The 14,603-nt window shown below is 44.4% G+C and overlaps 1 protein-coding gene across 10 annotated transcripts in view; it reads right to left on the reverse strand.

The window, feature by feature from the left end:
* The window catches only part of CADPS (calcium dependent secretion activator), a 657,127-nt gene that overhangs the window by 118,442 nt on the left and 524,082 nt on the right, over positions 1-14,603 (reverse strand). For all 10 annotated transcript variants that reach the window (XM_075321362.1, XM_075321365.1, XM_075321364.1 and 7 more), the window contains one exon: positions 146-293. In XM_075321362.1, the coding sequence (XP_075177477.1) occupies positions 146-293 (148 nt within the window). The remainder of the gene's footprint in view (positions 1-145; positions 294-14,603) is intronic.

Consider the following 14,603-nt stretch of genomic DNA (forward strand, 5'->3'; position numbering starts at 1 on the left):
TTGGCAAATGCGCTAATCCTCGAGTTTGTATACATCAACATGATACCTTGACCGGTCGCCCACAGCTTTGATATAAAGCAGCCTAAAGAGATAGGTCAAAGATCTAAGACAGGTAGAAAATCCCATTTCATGGGTGTGCTGTTACCTCTTGTCCCATTTCCATACTGCAGAGTTTTGTGGACTGTGCTTTTGCATCCACCATGACGTTGAACATGGTACAGATTGACTGAGGCACCCGGAAATCTGTGGATCTGCTGGTTTTCTGCAATTTCACTTCAAATGCAATTCTAGTTCTGTTGAAAAATAAGGAATGAGAAATGATCAAAATAAAAATAGGTACAAAATCTGTTCTACATCTTTGCGTCCAACTAGAAAAAGTCACGCATTTATATTTAGTTCCGATTGTTTATATACCGGAACTGATTTTGGTAAAGCCGGATGTTGCCTCGGCTCGGCAATAGGCGTCCTACAAACCCTCGGTCTACTCTGCACATGAGTGACAGGTGCGCGAACATTACAGTCACCACTGAAGAGCGGAGGGAAGGCATGAAGGGGGCGGATGCCTTACCGCAGAGAGATTAGGTCACTTCCACCCGCAGCGTTATTAGCACCCACCACATTAGAACTTCATTTTCTCAGTCACTAACACCCTATACAGAGGTAGGGTAGGGTTTACCACTTTTCCAGGCCTCCTACCTAATGCATTTGTCAACAATTTTGCATGGTAAAAATTGTTCACAGAAATTGATTTATTGATTTTACGGTAAAAATATTTGTGTTTTCATTTTTTTTTCTATTTTTCATATTGCCATCTATATGAAATTCTTTTTAGCAATCTTGCAATTTTCACACTGACCACTAGGGCTATTGTAAAACCCCACTTCTGGTTTTTCAGGAACTCGACATGTACATGAGCAGAATCCAACCCTATATTTTGTATTCAAGCATCTAATGTACAAAGGCCATTGTACAGGAGGAGGAGAAGGTGAGCTGTGATATCACTTATTGTGATTTGTGGATTCTGTGTTATCTACTATATATAGAAGAGTTATCAGTCATTGTACAGGAGGAGGAGGTGAGCTGTGATATCAGCTATTGTGAATGATGGATCCTGTGTTATCTACTGTATATAGAGTTGTTATCAGTCATTGTAAAGTAAGAGGAGGAGGTGAACTGTGACATCACCTATTGTGAATGGTGGATCCTGTGTTATGCACTGTATATAGTGGTATCAGTCATTATGCAGGATGCAATATATGGTGATGCAATATATATATATATATATATATATATATATATATATATAATATAAAAAAATAAAATAAATATATATATATGTATATATATATATATTTATATTATCCATCGCTGTACAGGTGTGGGAGGAGGCGCGCTGTGACGTTACCTATTGTAAATGGTGGATCCTGTGTTGTCTACTGTATGGTACAGTAGATCTATTATGCATCATTGTACAGTAGGGGATGAGGTGAGCTGTGATATCATCTACTGTAAATGGTGGATCCTGTTTTATTTTTTAAAAATATATTTAATACAAAAATCTGATATAATCAATAGCTTTTTTGCTTATGTTACATTCCTTAAAGATGGAAAGCCTCCCTCCCGACATGTCTGTTTAGTGATTATTTGTATTCCTCATGTTTTACCAATTCTGGAGTATCTTTTCTTATTATAACCCGTCTTTATGACATTCATTTTTCACTCATTGTCGTATATCCAATGCTCAATTTATGTATACATTTTCTGTAGAAATAACAGAGGGACGGAAATACGCAGAATATCATTCAATGGGAAATACAATCATTTACTAAAACAGAGGGGTAATGTATATTATGGGGACGGACACATATGGATGCAGAATTTTTTAATTTATTATATCCCGAAAGCATGTACAGAAATAACGAGCCTTGTAAATAATGAATGGAAATTGAGCATCACTGTATTTTTGGCACGCGCATCTACAAATAGCTCGACGTGTGCCGCGCTTTAATCTATTTATTGCAGCGCGTCTCTTCTATTGATTTTGTCCTATTTTTAAAATACAAACATAAATGGAAATGCAATCTACATCTGAGATATGCGGGGCCCGGGAAGCGTCGCGTCAATCGATAACCTGGCGGTAAACAGGGAAGCAGTCAGGTAAGCAGCTTTGGTGGAGGCAGACGCTGCCTGATCTCAGTGTGCGCCCGCAGTCTGCTGACAGAGGTGATACCTTAAAAAGTGCTTTGCTAATTCTGGGCACATACAACCCTGCGAGCAGCTGGTGGCTTGTGCTTCCTGCGGTGCTCTAATTGCCTCAATGAAGGCTCCATCTGCTCCCTACGACTTCAAAGAAAACTGAGGGTGCAAATGGAATCCATCAAGTGCAAACTGGGCTTTAAGCTTTGGCATGTGGAGCGGGTAGGTGTGCCTGACACTAATGCCACGGTGGGGATTCCCTCGGTGATTAGAAAGTGGCAAGAGCACAAGCCCAGGTCCTCGCGTTGACTATTGTGCAGGAATAATCATTTTGCAGCGCTGGAAACTTGTGCGTTTACACCACAGATCAGTGCATGATCCATGAAACTAAATACACCCCGAGATATCTGCCGACACCTCGCTTCTGCAATTACACAATTTTAGCAGAAGGAATATAGAATATTTGATTCCTTCCATAGTTTGCTAATACCAATGGCAGGAAGGGGTTAATTCCTAATCCTACCCTCCAGATTACCCCTGATGGTGGAGATGCCAGAGTCTCCTGCCTTACTAACAGGAAGGGGTTAATTCCTAATCCTACCTTCCTGATTACCCCTGATGGTGGAGATGCCAGAGTCTCCTGTCTTACTGGCAGGAAGGGTTTAATTCCTAATCCTACCCTCCGGATTACCCCTGATGGTGGAGATGCCAGAGTCTCGTGTCTTACTGGCAGGAAGGGGTTAATTCCTAATCCTACCCTCCGGATTACCCCTGATGGTGGAGATACCAGAGTCTCGTGTCTTACTGGCAGGAAGGGGTTAATTCCTAATCCTACCATCCAGATTACCCCTGATGGTGGAGATGCCAGAGTCTCGTGCCTTACTGGCAGGAAGGAGTTCATTCTAAATTTGTGAAGCACACCAGTCAATGGAATTTTGATTGAGGGGGTGCCAACATGTAATGTGGACATATACAGTATGTGACCTGCAAATATATGTTTAAAGATTTTAATAGTGTCCTAAATATTAGTGCACAATGTCATAATGTGACTGTAAGATAGTGGACAAGGATTCCTATAGCATCTGTCATGCTAGGGGACCCTAGGCTAATCCTAACCTTTAGATTACCCCTGATGGTGAAGATGAAAGAGTCTTGTGCCTTACTGGCATTAAGGGGTTAATTCCTAATTAGTGTTATCACATAAAGAACACCAACTGAATTTTGATTGGGGGTGGGGTGCCAACATGTATTGTGTACATATACAGTATGTGACCTGAAAATATATGTTTAAAGATTTAACGCTAATCCTAACCTCCGGATTACCTCTGATGGTGGAGATGCCAGAGTCTCCTGCCTTACTGGCAGGAAGGGGTTAATTCCTAATTAGTGTTATCACGTAAAGAACACCAATCAACAGATTTTTTATTGGGGGTGGGGTGCCAACATGTAATGTACACATAACAGTAAATAACCTGGAAATACTGTATATGTTTAAAGATTTTAATAGTGTCGCCCATATTAGTCTAGAACTATGAATGATGTGACTGTAGGAGAGTGAGGAACAAGGGGCTCCTATATTATCCCTCATGCTGGAGGACCCTAGGCAAATCCTAACCTCCGGATTACCCCTGGTGGTGGAGATGCTACGGTCTTGTGGTTTAAAGGTAGGAAGGGGTTAATTCCTAATGTGTGTGTTATCAGATTAAAAAGACCATTCAACAGGAATATCATTGGGGGTGCCAACATGTAATGTACACATATTAAGTATGTGACCCACAAATATACGTTTAAAGATTTAAGGCTAGTCCTAACCTCCAGATTACCCCTGATATATTATTAGTCTAGAACTGTTATGCAATGTCATCATGTGACTGTAGGATAGTGAGGAACAGGAGCTCCTATAATGTCCCTCACACTAGAGGACCCTAGGCAAATCCTAACCTCTGGATTACCCCTGATGGTGGAGATGCCAGAGTCTCATCCCTTACTGGCAGTAAGGGGTTAATTCCTAATTAATGTTATCACATAAAGAAGACCATTCAACCGAATTTAGATTGGGGGTGGGGTGCCAACAAGTAATGTGCACATATACAGTAAATAACCTGTAAATATATGTTTAAAGATTTTAATAGTATCTACCATATTAATCTGGAACTGTGACGCAATGTCATGATGTAACTCTAGGATAGAGAGGGACAGGGACTCCTATACTGTCCCTCATGCTAGGGGACAGTAGACTAATCCTAACCTCTGGATTACCACTGATGGTGGAGATGTCAGAGTCTAGTGCCTTACTGCCAGGAAGGAGCTTATTCCTAATTAGTGTTATCAGATAAAGAAGACCATTCAACAAAATTATGATTGGAGGGGGAAGGTCCCAACATGTAATGCACATATACAGTATATGACCTGCAAATATACAGTATGTTTGAAGATTTTAATAGTGTCTTCCATATTAATCTAGAACTGTGACACAATGTCATGATGTGACTGTAGGATAATGAGGGACAGGGGCTCCTATACTGTCCCTCATGCTAGGGGACCCTAGACTAATCCTAACCTCCAGATTACCCCTGATGGTGGCGATGCCAGAGTCTCGTGCCTTACTTGCAGGAAGGGGCTTTTTCCTAATTAGTGCTATCAGATAAAGAAAACCATTCAACAGAATTATGACTGGGGGGGGCAACATGTAATGTGCACATATACAGTATGTGACCTGCAAATTTATGTTTAAAGATTTTAATAGTGTCGTCCACATTAGTCTAGAATGATGATGCAATGTCACAATGTGACTGCAGGATAGCAAGGGACAGAGGCTCCTATATTGACCCTCACAATAGGGAACTTTAAGCTATCCCTGACCCCAAGATTGCCCCTGAAGGTGGAGATGCCAGAGTCCTGTGCCTTAAGGGGGCTTTAAACGCAGTGATATCGCTAGCGATATCGCTTGTGAAAGCACCCGCCCCCATCGTTTGTGCGTCACGGGCAGATCGCTGCCCGTGGCGCACAATATCGTTAGGAGCCGTCACATGGACTTACCTACCTAACGATGTTGCTGTTGCCGGTGAACCACCTCCTTTCTAAGGGGGCGGTTCATGCGGCGTCACAGCGGCGTCACTAAGCAGCCACCCAATAGAAGCGGAGGGGCGGAGATGAGCGGCCGTAACATCCCGCCCACCTCCTTCCTTCCTCATTGCCGGCGGCTACAGGTACGCTGTAGTTTGTCGTTCCCGTGGTGTCACACGTAGCGATGTGTGCTGCCTCAGGAACGACGAACAACCTGCGTCCTCAACAATCAACGATTTTTTGAAAATGAACGACGTGTCAACAATCAACGATAAGGTGAGTATTTTTGATCGTTAACGGCCGTTCATTGGTGTCACACGCAACGACGTCGCTAACGATGCCGGATATGCGTCACGGAATCCGTGACCCCGGCGATATAGTGTTAATACGTCGTTGCGTGTAACGGGTCCTTTACTGTTCTCCTGACCAGAACTAGGCTGCCCCTCCCCCCTCAGGGAAGTGAGGGGCAGGGGGGAGATGATAATACAGATAAAGACAGACAGGGGAAAAAGCTAAACTCAGACACACTGCAAACTCCCAGGAACAAACAGTAAGCGACTAAGGAGAAAAGCAAGAGAAGGAAGGCAGCAAGGGTCAACACCACAACCGCTCACAGCAATAAAGTACAACAACCTCCAGAAAGTCTGGATCGCAAAACCTCACCAGACTAGTATAGATAAACTATAGCGGGCGTTGAAGAAAGGTTCCAGAAAGCATATATAAGAATGTGTGACTGACTTCTCCACAGCATGTGATCAAAGGAGACTTACAAGCAGCCCAGCAGCCTGTCTATGAACTCAAATTCTGTGGGTCGATGCCCGAGTCTGCCTGCGCTGATCAAAGACATCAGAGAAGTTAGCAGGCAGAGAGCAAGAATCTGTAGCCTCCACAAATCTTGATGCCGCCATGACAGGCAGCGATGTTTGTAAAAACCTCCTTAGTGACACGCGAAAGCTAGAGAAGATGGACTGTCCATAGGATATAATAAATTAATCAAATGATGGCCTTTTATTGATATGACAGATGGGTTTAGCACAGTTCTAAAATACTATTTCCAGTAAAGATTTTATATGATCCATTGTGGCAGAGGCAGTGTTACAAATCGGCGCCGCCGTAACTGCAAGCAGTCTGCTGTGGTTCCTACTATTCCCAGGTGCCGGACGCCATTTTTGGCCATGCATCGGGTCATCCAGCTGGCTGCTTCTTCCTCCACGCCTAAGTGTCGAGAGGCGGCTAGTGCGCATGTGCCTGCCGATTTGCCCCAGCCAGAGCCTATGTCCAGTGTTTCGCCTGGTGAGCATGCTCAGCCTGATAGTGCCATTTCTGAAGCCAAGTCCTCATTTCAATCTTCTGAGCATGCTCCTACACTTACTGCGAAAAGTCTCTTTGCCCAGGTTCTTGGACTCCGTTCTGTGGCCAAGTCCTGTGTTGTGCCTACTGAGCATGCTCAGGCTGATAGTCTAATTTCTGAGGCAAAGTCTGTGGTTCAGGCTACTGAGCATGCATTGTATTGGAGGCTACGGCCAGTAAAGACTTCACTGGACATGTCCGTGAGGTGGCAGGCCCTGATAGGCTGGATAGCATCAAATGTCCTGACAATGTGGCCACTCCGGACTGGCTTGCGCCTATGACCTGGCACCCCACCATTGGTCATTAGGCGATGACTGGTAGGGTGTTTGGGGTACTGCTGCCCATTTGTCATCAGTGATGTGGTGGTTCTGGATAGGCCGCTGGTGACGTCACTGATAATGTGGCACTCTGCTATTGGCCCCTGGAGGCGCCATTGTGGCTCATCCTGGGTTTGGGGCGGACCCTATGACTTAAAAGGGGCTGGAGACCGCACCAAGGGACACAGTCTTCATTACACATGTTCTTACATGATAGAGCCATATCGCGGCAACACCCACTACTTCTGAAAGCGGTAGGTAGGGTTTGGCATCCGGTGCCTGTCACGCTAAGACTTGGCATGTTGCGCTTTCCCTCCTATCACTCCAGTGCTGTTGTAGCAGTCCAATGGAGTTAACTGGCCTGTGGCTGCTGCGCCGACTGTTCCGATGTGCCCCCTACGCACGCGGACAGTGTACCCCAGGACCCCTGTGGTGCTAACAGGGGAGTTCCTAGTTTGGGTGTGTGGACTTTGTGGCATGAACAGGGTTCACAATAGTCCTGGTCCAAGTGACGTTCTACTTAGATCAAGCTCATATTATTTCGGAGCCAGCAAGCTCTGTATTATCCGCCTGACTTACGGGTTACCAGCAGCTCTTTTACTATCTTGGAGCATGGTGGACCCCGACTGGCAATTGGGATATTCACTACCTTTATCCTAATCCGTCAGTCCTCCCGTAACAGGCAGATCTCACAAAACGTCAGTATTCTCTCTTCTTTTGGATCTAAACATCTGGAAACCAAGGGTGTAAGGAAAAATAAAACAGTTCCTTTATGGATTTGCTCTACATAAGTTATACGAATTTTGAACACAAGGGCTATTGAACTTCTTCAAGGTGGTCATAGATGTGTTCCGGAAACCTACACGTATTAAGGCACTCATGTCTTCCTATTCTGAGGGATTTTTCCAGAAGCAAGCCAATAGATCAATCCTTGATATCAAGACATGGAAATTGCTTGATATCTCGCCAGGTTGTGTAAAGGCGGCCATTCTCATTAAACTTACATGTACTAAATGCACCAATTTTTTGTGTACGGCTTGACTGGCTAACATTCATTCTACTAATGTCGGGGGAAAAGCACCAGGATGGCCAATTTCAGTACGCCTGATCCTTTAGTTCTCAAGAGAGAAAAGTCACTTCGAGATGTGTCCAGTAGGTAGGTTCCCCCGACATATGAAGTAGGGAGTGATAAGTATCCAGTTTGTCAGGTTTCTGTCTGCAATCCCTTTCAATCTCATTAAGATAAGACAGCCCACGAGGAGTCATAGAGAATACAAGAGCATTCGGTAGTAACGAGCTCTACTGTATGGAGGACTCTGAAGTGATAGCTGTTAAGGTAAACTTCCGAAACTCCGGAAATCAGTTTGTTTGGTCAACTTTTTTCTAAAATATATAGTCAGCAATAGTTCCAAGACAACTTCAACCAGTGAGATTGAACTATTAGGCAGAACGTCCTCCCCTATTAGTCCCAGTAGTCACATATAAATGTGGATACTATTCATCTGTGTCTTCCTCGTCCCTGTGTGAAGTTTCCAAAAATAAAAAAAAAATATTGGATCTAAGGGGCCCTTTGCCCACTACGACATCGCAAGCCGATGTTGCGATGCCGAGCGCGATAGTCCCCGCCCCCGTTGCAGCTGCGATATCTTGTGATAGCAGCCGTAGCGAATATTATCGCTACGGCAGCTTCACATGCGCTTACCTACCCTGCGACGGCGCTCTGGCCGGCGACCCGCCTCCTTCCTAAGGGGGCGGGTCGTGTGGCGTCACAGCGACGTCACATGGCAGGCGGCCAATAGACGCGGAGGGGCAGAGATGAGCGGGACGTAAACATCCCGCCCACCTCTTTCCTTTCACATTGCAGACGGGATGCAGGTAGGAGATGTTCCTCGCTCCTGCGACTTCATACACAGTGTGTGTGCTGCCGCAGGAACGAGGAACAACATCTTACCGTCGCTGCAGCCAAAATAATGAAAATGACCGACACTACACCGATCATATGATACCGACGCTTTTGCGCTCGATAATCGTAGTTAAAACGATTTAAGGGGGCTTTACACGCTACGACATTGCTAATGCGAAGTCGTTGGGGTCACGGAATTTGTGACGCATATCCGGCCGCATTAGCGATGCCGTTGCGTGTGACACCTATGAGCGATTTTGCATCGTTGCAAAAACGTGCAAAATCGCTCATCGGTGACATGGGGGTCCATTCTCAAATATCGTTACTGCAGCAGTAACGAAGTTGTTCCTCGTTCCTGCGGCAGCACACATCGGTACGTGTGACACCGCAGGAACGAGGAACATCTCCATACCTGCCTCCCGGCCGCTATGCGGAAGGAAGGAGGTGGGTGGGATGTTACGTCCCGCTCATCTCCGCCCCTCCGCTTATTTTCTGCGGCGGTTCAGTGACGCAGCTGTGACGTCGCTGTGACACTGAACGAACCGCCCCCTTAGAAATCAGCGACGTCGCCGGGCAGGTAAGTAGTGTGACGGGTCTGGGCGATGTTGTGAGGCACGGGCAGCGATTTGCCCGTGTCGCACAACAGATGGGGGCGGGTACCCACGCTAGCGATATCGGTACCGATATCGCAGCGTGTAAAGCGGCCTTTACACACTAAAGTGTGTCACTTTCGATTTCACCCCACCGACATCGCACCTGCGATGTCGTAGTGTGCAAAGGGCCCCTAAGACCTTCTCACCACTGACAGACTGATTATTCTCCATTGTCTTATTTACCATAGAAGTATAAAATAGTGACTTTAAGAATTAGATTTCGCTAATGGTACGTTTCATTTTATTTATTCACTTTTCACCATTTGAAAGGTTTTTTTTACATTAGGCCGTCATTACAATCTCAGTTAATTTTTTTTTTATTTTAACCTTTTTTATTTTGACTTTTTTTTCCTGGTGCTCATATTTAACGTCTGATCACTTATCCATTATTACAAGAAAACAATACCCTACAATAAAGTGTCCCCGTAATATCTGTGTTTGAAAATAATGACTTTGCCGTCTTTGGGTATTTCTAAGGCTATTAAGTACGGTACGGAGATCACAGAGACCATCTGTGTACAGAGGTGTAAATTTCACAAATGTTTCATTATTTTGGGTTTTCCTGAGAAAACCTTATAAATGAAATTCATAGTGTGTAAAAATTAAGTTTTCCTAAATTTATGAGCAATTTCACTGTCCCTTAAATTTTATTGATTTACAGATTAGAATTATACAGAAAAAGGAAATAATTAATCAATTAATAGATTCAGAGATACTCCGACTCACACTACTGTCATTGTAATGCTCGTTGCTGGTGTTGTTGAGGTGGCAAGCAAGAGTGGACCCACTGGACCACAGGGGTCCCGGGCTTACCCTATAGTGGAAGAGGCTTAACTAAGCACCAGGTACCACTCCCCGGGCAGTGATCGGGACTGTGGCAGCTGAACCCCAAGAGAGAAGATGCACACAGGTACAGGCAGGTACAGGCGGGATGGCTGAGGCAGACAGGCAGCCAAGTATGGACAGGAATGGTGAACATGGCAAGGTAGATAGGTATGGGAAGGAGGGCACATGTACAGGTGACTAACACAGCAATGATGGGGTCTGACAACTAGCTAGAAGACTGGAAAACTGACTAAGGACATTGCACAGGCACCTCCCCAAATGGGAGGGTGCCTTAAATACATATTGTCTCTCAGCTATAGACTGAGAGACATTTCCGGGAAATAGCACTCCAGCCTGTTAAGAGGAGGGCAGGTGTGCAAGCGTGCGCCCTAAGCACTGTCCCAGGGAGCCTGTGTGGTGTGCAAAGGCCCCGGGAGGAGGAGAGCTGCTCCTGCTTATGTAGATGGCCGCAGGGCAGCAGGGGAGGAAGTAAACTGGCCGGAGCAGTGAGTAAGTTGGAGTCACTGCAGGGATGCTGGCTCTACGATCATGTAGAATTGAGCAAAAAGATTTACAGGACCCGCCTAGTACTTTCTTCTGAATAAAGGGAATCTGTCAGCAAGGCTTATCTATGTAATCTGAGGGCAGCATGAGGTAGAGGTTGAGACACTGATTCCAGCGATATGTCACTTATTTAGCTGTGTGCTGCTGTTTCAATACAATGAGTGTTTTATAAGCATGAGATTACAACTGCTAGACTAGCTGACCTTTTGTCTCCTGGTCCAATCATGCACCCAGCACTGATTAGCAGCTCGCGGTTAAAAGACAATGTACATGCAGAGCTGTGGTGTGGGCGAGGTTAGCTTTCTGAGCTGTGCTAAAAACTCTGCTTGTGTCACAACTGCTGCACCCAGTAAACTAAGGGATACATCATTGGAATCAGAGTCTCTTTTCCTACACGATGCTGCACTTAGATGGGGTAGCAAAAACCTGCTCACAGATTCCCTTTAATAGGACTGGAATGACATGGCGTATGTGCCGCAATGGCACATCAGACTTACTGTATTGGTCAAAAGAGGTACCGCAGATAACAGCAGGTAGTAGGAGGTTCACAGGGCTCAGGTCCAATGGCCATGGACTACCAACTTGAGCCACCGCACCATTGTCCAACAAAACGTTCTAGTCAACTCTCCCATACTGGCTTACATTTTTAAAGGGTAATAGTTTGTATCGGTGGAGACCCAGGTATTAAAGGGAAATGATCATCATAAAATGACCTATTGTATAAATCAAGTGTTTTGCAAAAAAAGGCAAATTTCTATATCACAATTAGGGATGATCATATATCACAAATATTTGGCAATATTCGGCTTCACGAATATTCGCCGAATAGGTCGCCGCTATGCGAATATTTAATGTGCAATGTAAGTCTATGGGAAGCCCAAATAGTTGCTATTCGGCAACTATTCAGGTTTCTCATAGACTTACATTGCGCATTGAATATTCGCAGATATAGTCGAATAGCGGCGACCTATTCGTCGAATATGGGCGTAGCCGAGTATTTGAGGTATTTTATCATCCCTAATCACAATCTTTATTTAAAAAAATTACAAAATTAGCAATCTTGTACAGTGGTCATTAGGGCTTTTTAGACTCATAATTTCTGAAGAAGAGTTTTCAGCAGGCTCGTTGTCATCAGAGACAGGGTAACAATGTAAAGCCTTTAATAGTACAGGATCCACCAATCACAATAGGTGATGTCCCAGCTCCCGCTCCCTTTACAATGGCCTTTACGTAGCTTCATTATACAGTTAAAAAGAAAATATACAGTTGGGTGTCTGACCGTTGTTCCCATTCTGTCCCTTCTGAGTTTTCAGCAGTTTACATATCACCAAAGGAAAGAGTATAATGAACGGTAACATCTCTATGCACAAAATCCACCAATCACTCAAGTGATATGACATCCGACCTCAAACCCTTTCTTCATAACGACCTTTGCACGCGCATTTTTAGATGTTTAAATAGAAAAGTGAGGGTCTGATTAGGTTCTTTCTGGTCAATGTACATGTATTGTTTCCTGAAACAAGAAGAAGTTAAAGTCTAAAAAAGACCCATTGGTCAGTGTGAAAAATTCAAAATTTCTATTTATGACCAGAAGTGCGGGGAAATTTTCGATCATGGGCATGGAGCCTCTTTGAAGGCGGGAGGCATACACAGGGATTCTAGATATATACCCAGAATGCTCGTGGTTCTGAGTGCACTTGTGACAGGTTCCTTTTAAGGCAGGAACATTGTATGGCTTCTAATGGAAGTTTAAAGGGAACCTGTCACCAGATTTTTCCCTATGCAACTAAAAATACCCCCTTCTGCAGCTCCTGGGCTGCATTCTATGAAGGTGCACCTTGTTGCTGACCCCCTTTTTAGACCTCCAAAACAACGTTATAAAATATTACCTTTTCGTATGTAAATTATTTCAGTGGGCCTTGTAGGCGGGCTCTATTTCTCCTTCGTTCCCCCCTCCTTCCGCTGTTCACCATCCCCCAGTCTTAATTTGCATTGATGACGACGTCCCCGTCATCCTCCACGCTGATGCCGAAGTCTCGCGCATGCGCAGTTTTCATAGGCCACTATCACGGGCCTGAGCAGAAACTATCCCTCGCGCGCCAGGGATGCATTTGCATAGGCACGAGATTATGGGCGGCGCTGTGCATGACCTCACCAGCGGCATCCTTGTACCCGACCATAATCTTGAACCTGCGCCAATACATCCACGGCGCACGTGAGGGATAGTTTCTGCTCAGGCCCGCGATAGTGGCCTATGATAACTGCGCATGCGCGAGACTTCGGCATCAGCGTGGAGGATGACAGGACTGTCGTCATCAATGCAAATCAAGACAGGGGACGGCGTACAGCGGCAGGAAGGGGGAACGAAGGAGAAATAGAACCCACCGAAATAATTTAGATACAAAAGGTAATATTTTATAAAGTTGTTTTGGAGGTCTGAAAAGGGGGCCAGCAACAAGGTGCACCTTCATAGAATGCAGCCCAGGAGCTGCAGAAGGTGGTATTTTTACTTGCATAGGGAAAAATCTGGTGACAGGTTCCCTTTAAATGGGATGAGAAGTGCAAGTTATGAAAAATATTGTCATGGACTAGAAGAATTAAAGGTATAATTAATAATATAGACCAGAAGTCCATAAAGTAGAAAACCACGGCATACACCATCCAAGATCCAGAAAGTGCTTTTATTCCATATAGCATGCAGGTAAAATAGCGGGGAAGAGAGAGCCGGGTGCAGGCCCCCCAAGGACGACGTCTGCTTCGCACCTTGTGTGTTTCTACGGGTCCGGGTGCAGGCCCCCCAAGGACGATGGCCGTTTCGCACCTTGTGTGCTTCTATGGGTCCAATGATTAGACCCGTAGACGCACACAAGGTGCGAAACGGCCGTCGTCCTTGGGGGGCCTGCACCCGGCTCCATCTTCCCTGCTATTTTACCTGCACATTATATGGAATAAACGCACTTTCTGTATCTTGGATGGTGGATGCCGTGGTTTTCTAATTTACGGACTTCTGTCCTGGATATCTCCTCTTCTCGTCCACGTGCACCCATTACCATTTCTTCTAAAAGGAGGACTGAGGCTTTTCTAAGGTCTTCGGTGTAAGGTATTGCACAATTCAGTGCGGAACCGTTTCTGTTTATTACATTAATAATATAGACCCCCCCAATATTACAAAAAAAATAGTTTCAAAACCATCTTACATTTTTGGATAATTTTGCTATTTTTCTTTTTAAATTTCCTGTTTTTTTAAATCTTAATTCTTTTAATTCCTATCCTCCCACAAAAATAACAGTTCCAGCTTGAGTCTCCTCTGCCGGATAACTGCCCGACATGATTAAATTCAATTAGATTTCGAGCGGTTAGATTGCCGTCTTCTTCTTAGATGCCAATAATAATCATGTATGTCTTCAGATATTCTTAACAAATCAGATTCATAATATGCCCGAAGAAACAAATGGAAATTTGCGACAGCGGGAAGAAATAAAAAAAAAAAGAAAAAAAAAAGCCTGTAGTGTCTGCATACTTTTACATATTTAAGAATAAATTAGATAATTGCATCTTCTGAAGAGCTACGATTACATGGCGAGCCCGCCGCTTTATTCTCATCTGTCCAAATAAATTAATTGTAACAATAGCGGTAAATAAAAGAAGATATATCGATGTCTATAAAAAAAAAATACTAAAAATATTGGTTAAATATGATTGCAAAATTCTAATATTAATTTATTATTT

Source organism: Anomaloglossus baeobatrachus, chromosome 8, assembly GCF_048569485.1.
Source record: "Anomaloglossus baeobatrachus isolate aAnoBae1 chromosome 8, aAnoBae1.hap1, whole genome shotgun sequence".
NCBI classification, from domain to species: domain Eukaryota; kingdom Metazoa; phylum Chordata; class Amphibia; order Anura; family Aromobatidae; genus Anomaloglossus; species Anomaloglossus baeobatrachus.